The following is a 3,875-nucleotide window of genomic DNA, read 5'->3' on the forward strand; positions in this document are numbered from 1 at the left end:
CTGTCACAGCGCTTCTCAATCTGTCCATCAATGAGAGTAACAGGGAACAAATGTAAATGCAGGAGCTATACCAGATATTGTAGATGTACTGAAAAATGGCAGTATGGAGGCCAGAGAAAATGCAGCTGCAACTCTCTTTAGTTTATCAGTTCTAGATGAGAACAAGATTTCAATAGGAGCAGCTGGGGCTATTCCTGCTTTGATTAGCTTGCTCTGTGAAGGTACTCCCAGAGGGAAAAAGGATGCTGCTACAGCTATTTTTAACCTTTCTATCTATCAGGGAAACAAAGCTAGAGCTGTAAAGGCTGGTATAGTAGCGCCACTAATGACATTTCTTATTGACGCTGGAGGTGGGATGGTGGATGAAGCACTGGCTATACTGGCAATTCTTGCAAGCCATCCAGAAGGCAGGACAGCTATCGGTCAAGCTGAACCAATTCCTATTCTAGTCGAGGTTATACGAACCGGTTCTCCACGGAATAGGGAGAATGCTGCTGCCGTGTTGTGGTCTCTTTGCATGGGAGATCCTCTGCAGTTGAAATTGGCAAGGGACCATGGTGCAGAAGAAGCACTGCGGGAATTGTCGGAAAGTGGCACTGACAGGGCCAAAAGGAAAGCGGGAAGTATATTAGAACTCTTGCAAAGAATGGAAGTGGATGATAATTCGCCAAAGTCTTAATCTCAAGTTTCTTCATGGTTAAAGTTGATTTTTTCTTTCGAAATTATGGTCATTTCAAGGCTTGTTTGAGGTTAAAATCCTCACTGTTGATCTTCAAGGCATATTCTTCCACATCAGTTAGGTGCATTTAAGATTCTAACCTCAGCGTGTTTCTCAAACAATCATTATCATTGGCATAACTTATAGATGTCCAAAAATTATGCGGTAATAAGTATAATCTAGTTCATGCGAGTAGTATTTGAAAGTGATGTATGCTTTTTCTTCATATTTTACTCTCTTGCCCTTGCTGATTTACTTTATATACGCTCAAGCTGTGTAAGAACTTAGTAATTCGTTTGGTTGCCATTTGTCTGTAAAGGGAAATAATGTAAATTCGCTATTGAAGATAAGGACTAGAGATGCTATAATGTGCCAAGTTTGTTTCTGCCACTGTAAAGTTGACTGGAATTTTTGAAATTGATCTATTGAACAGTCATTAAATTACAATGAATTCGTGGATTTTACTCATGCCTTTCCCCTGTTTGTAGTTTTTTGCAACATTTTGCATGTGCTTTTAACTCATAATTTAACCTCCCAACTGCAATTCATCGACCCAGAAGTCAAATAAGGCATGGCTTTGAGGAAGTATTGTAGAATAAGATGACATTCGTTCAGTATTGTTTACTAATAGCTTGCTGGTTTGACTTGCATGTGTTCCTGTTCCAGTTGCGGGTCTGAGTTGCGGGTGTGGTTTCATCATCATATCATATTCCATCTTTTTCTTCCTTTTTTCCCTAGGTTCAAGTAAGGTAATGGTTTGTTAAAACTTTAGCTTTAGGAATGCATATGGGCTAAAAAGTTGGCCCACTAAAAGTTAAGATGACTGGAAGCGGTAACATATCATCAACTTTAAAGGATTAAATCATGTCTTGGCCTGAGAAAAAAATGCCTGAATTATCTGATGAATAAATTACCGATTGAAATGTTAGGAAAAGATGTTTCGGAGAGCATTTTATGAATTTATGCTATGTTTGGTACAAGAATAGAAATGGGAATAAGCAATGAGAGGGGGTTCCAGAAAGTCTATTTGCCTTGCTATGTCTGGAAAGTATAACACTGGGCCTTTTTGTTTTTAATCAAAAAAAGTTTGGGTAAATTGGGTCTCGAGACTTACCAAGGTCAAAGCATGCTTTCAAACTCAAAAAGCATTTACAGAGATACTTGTATATCACCAACTAATAAAGTTTTTATATCAGCAAGAAGATTCAAACTTATGACTTTATAAGTTGAGTTAATTTTTTACTAACTGAATCAACTTTCATTAGTAACACTATGCTTTAATATATCAAATAAAGGAGTCTACTTTTCTCTCTCTTTGATTTTAGAAAGGGGTAGACTTTTCTACATACCAAACATATTATTAGTCTATCAGATCCTTCATGATGTTTTGTGCACGTGGAAGTTGTAATCTTAGTAAATGATTGAATGAGTTGCGGTGTGGGTACAAATATTGAGGGCAATGTGTGGTCTTTTTAAAAGATGATTCGAAGATGCCGTTGTTGTAAAGTTGAATTTGACAGTTTCAAAATCTCCATATGTTATTTGAATTATGTTACGTCGTAAACGTAACAACTGAGGCTATATTTCTATTTTGATAACAGCTGACTACTTGGCATTATGATCTATTACATAGATTTAAAGCAGTTATAGGCACATTGTTTATCGAGAATCCTTAGCTTTGGCTAATAGTTGCATGGTTAGGCTGCTTATATGTATAATTTGCGTTTTGACAGGTTGAAAATTCATATTATACACTTCATTATGGATTTATGGGTCATGAAAATGCAAAATTCCTTGACGATAGCAGAGCAATCGCATCCTTTCTAAAAAAAAGCTACTGGTTCAAAATGGCCAAACTATCGTTACGAATATGATCAAACATTTTACTATGTTACAAACATTTTACTTATGATCTCTTTCCAGAAACAACTAGTTGTCTTGCACATACAGTACATACAATACAAGCTGAATTAAGCTTTGTTCCCAAGTGTTGACTAGCTGAAACCTTTCCTGCATCATTAACCGCTAGGCAGCTATCATTAAGAGTTGTTGTTCCCTTCCAGCCAATCCTCCAACTTAGCATTTTTATCCGCTTTGAAATCATCGTACTTTTTTGATGCCAACAATAACTTATTCCCACAATCAGTAGCCCCACTCTCTTCCAGTTGTTGAGATTCATCTACAACCTGGCTTGATAGAGGTAGCTCGTCGGTTCCCATGCCTTGTAGAGATGACGTAGTGCTTGCAAACATTATTGATAATATTGGATTAGCGTACGCTAGAGGCTTGTCATCCTTGTAATCCATTGGCTCTAAAGGATAAAGTTGTCGCCACTTTAGACTACTAGCTTTCTGTTTTGCTGACTTAAGCACACTGGAAAAATAATTACCCCCTTTTTCACTGCGAGGGCGTAAAACCGAGTATTAACCACCAGAGCTAATTCTGCCTGTATGGAAATCTAAAGTCCATGATTGGATTATCCCTCGTTTTGGTTGTTTCGTTGTCGTAGTTACTAGAGATTTGCTGATATCCCCGATCATCTCGTTAGCTATGGAGAATCCATACTCCTTTTTCATAGATCTCATCATAGTAATAGAGTCTTCAAAATATTCTGTGGGCAAAGTTATTTTATGAGATTTCTTAGCAACATTTCTTTTTAGTTTGATGACATTAGGTACAACATTTTGAGCATGTTGCTAGACAAAGAAAAGCCCACTTGATGCTTCATTAGACACAAATTTAGTTGTCACTGCCAAGCATTCACTCATCTTTACAAAACCATCAATAGCGGAAAACTCATAAATAGTTTCAATTGAAATAGACCACATACAATTGGATGTACATTTTAGTTGAACGTATAAACTCTACAAGTTTTCTGCAATATCAAACACATTGTAATCCTTTTGATGAGTTAGAATGATGTTGAGAAAGAAAAGACGGCCCACACTGTACCAAAATGATGCTACAGCATGAGCGGTAAATTGCATATGAAGCACTTGGATTTGAGTCATTTGACAACAAAATATTTCGATTTGGACTAGTACACATACGAATCACATTAAAACCCCACACTCTAAAGATATTGAGCAGAAAAGTTGAAATCCAAATTCTTTACAATCAAATGCACATAATGAAATGAACCTAAAAACCAATGCCA

The 3,875-nt window shown here is 36.9% G+C and overlaps 1 protein-coding gene across 1 annotated transcript; it reads left to right on the forward strand.

Moving 5' to 3' along the window:
* Nucleotides 1-5: 5 nt before the first annotated feature.
* On the forward strand, nucleotides 6-1,108 carry LOC114753353 (U-box domain-containing protein 14-like; the record flags this gene model as incomplete). The annotated part of the gene is given in 2 exon segments (XM_028942048.1): nucleotides 6-42; nucleotides 45-1,108. Coding segments are annotated over 2 exon segments (672 nt in total), but the record flags the coding sequence as incomplete, so codon positions are not given.
* Between the last annotated feature and the right edge of the window lie 2,767 nt (nucleotides 1,109-3,875).

Source organism: Neltuma alba, unplaced genomic scaffold (assembly GCF_004799145.2).
Source record: "Neltuma alba isolate B1F8T4 unplaced genomic scaffold, ASM479914v2 tig00007876_pilon, whole genome shotgun sequence".
Lineage (NCBI taxonomy): Eukaryota > Viridiplantae > Streptophyta > Magnoliopsida > Fabales > Fabaceae > Neltuma > Neltuma alba.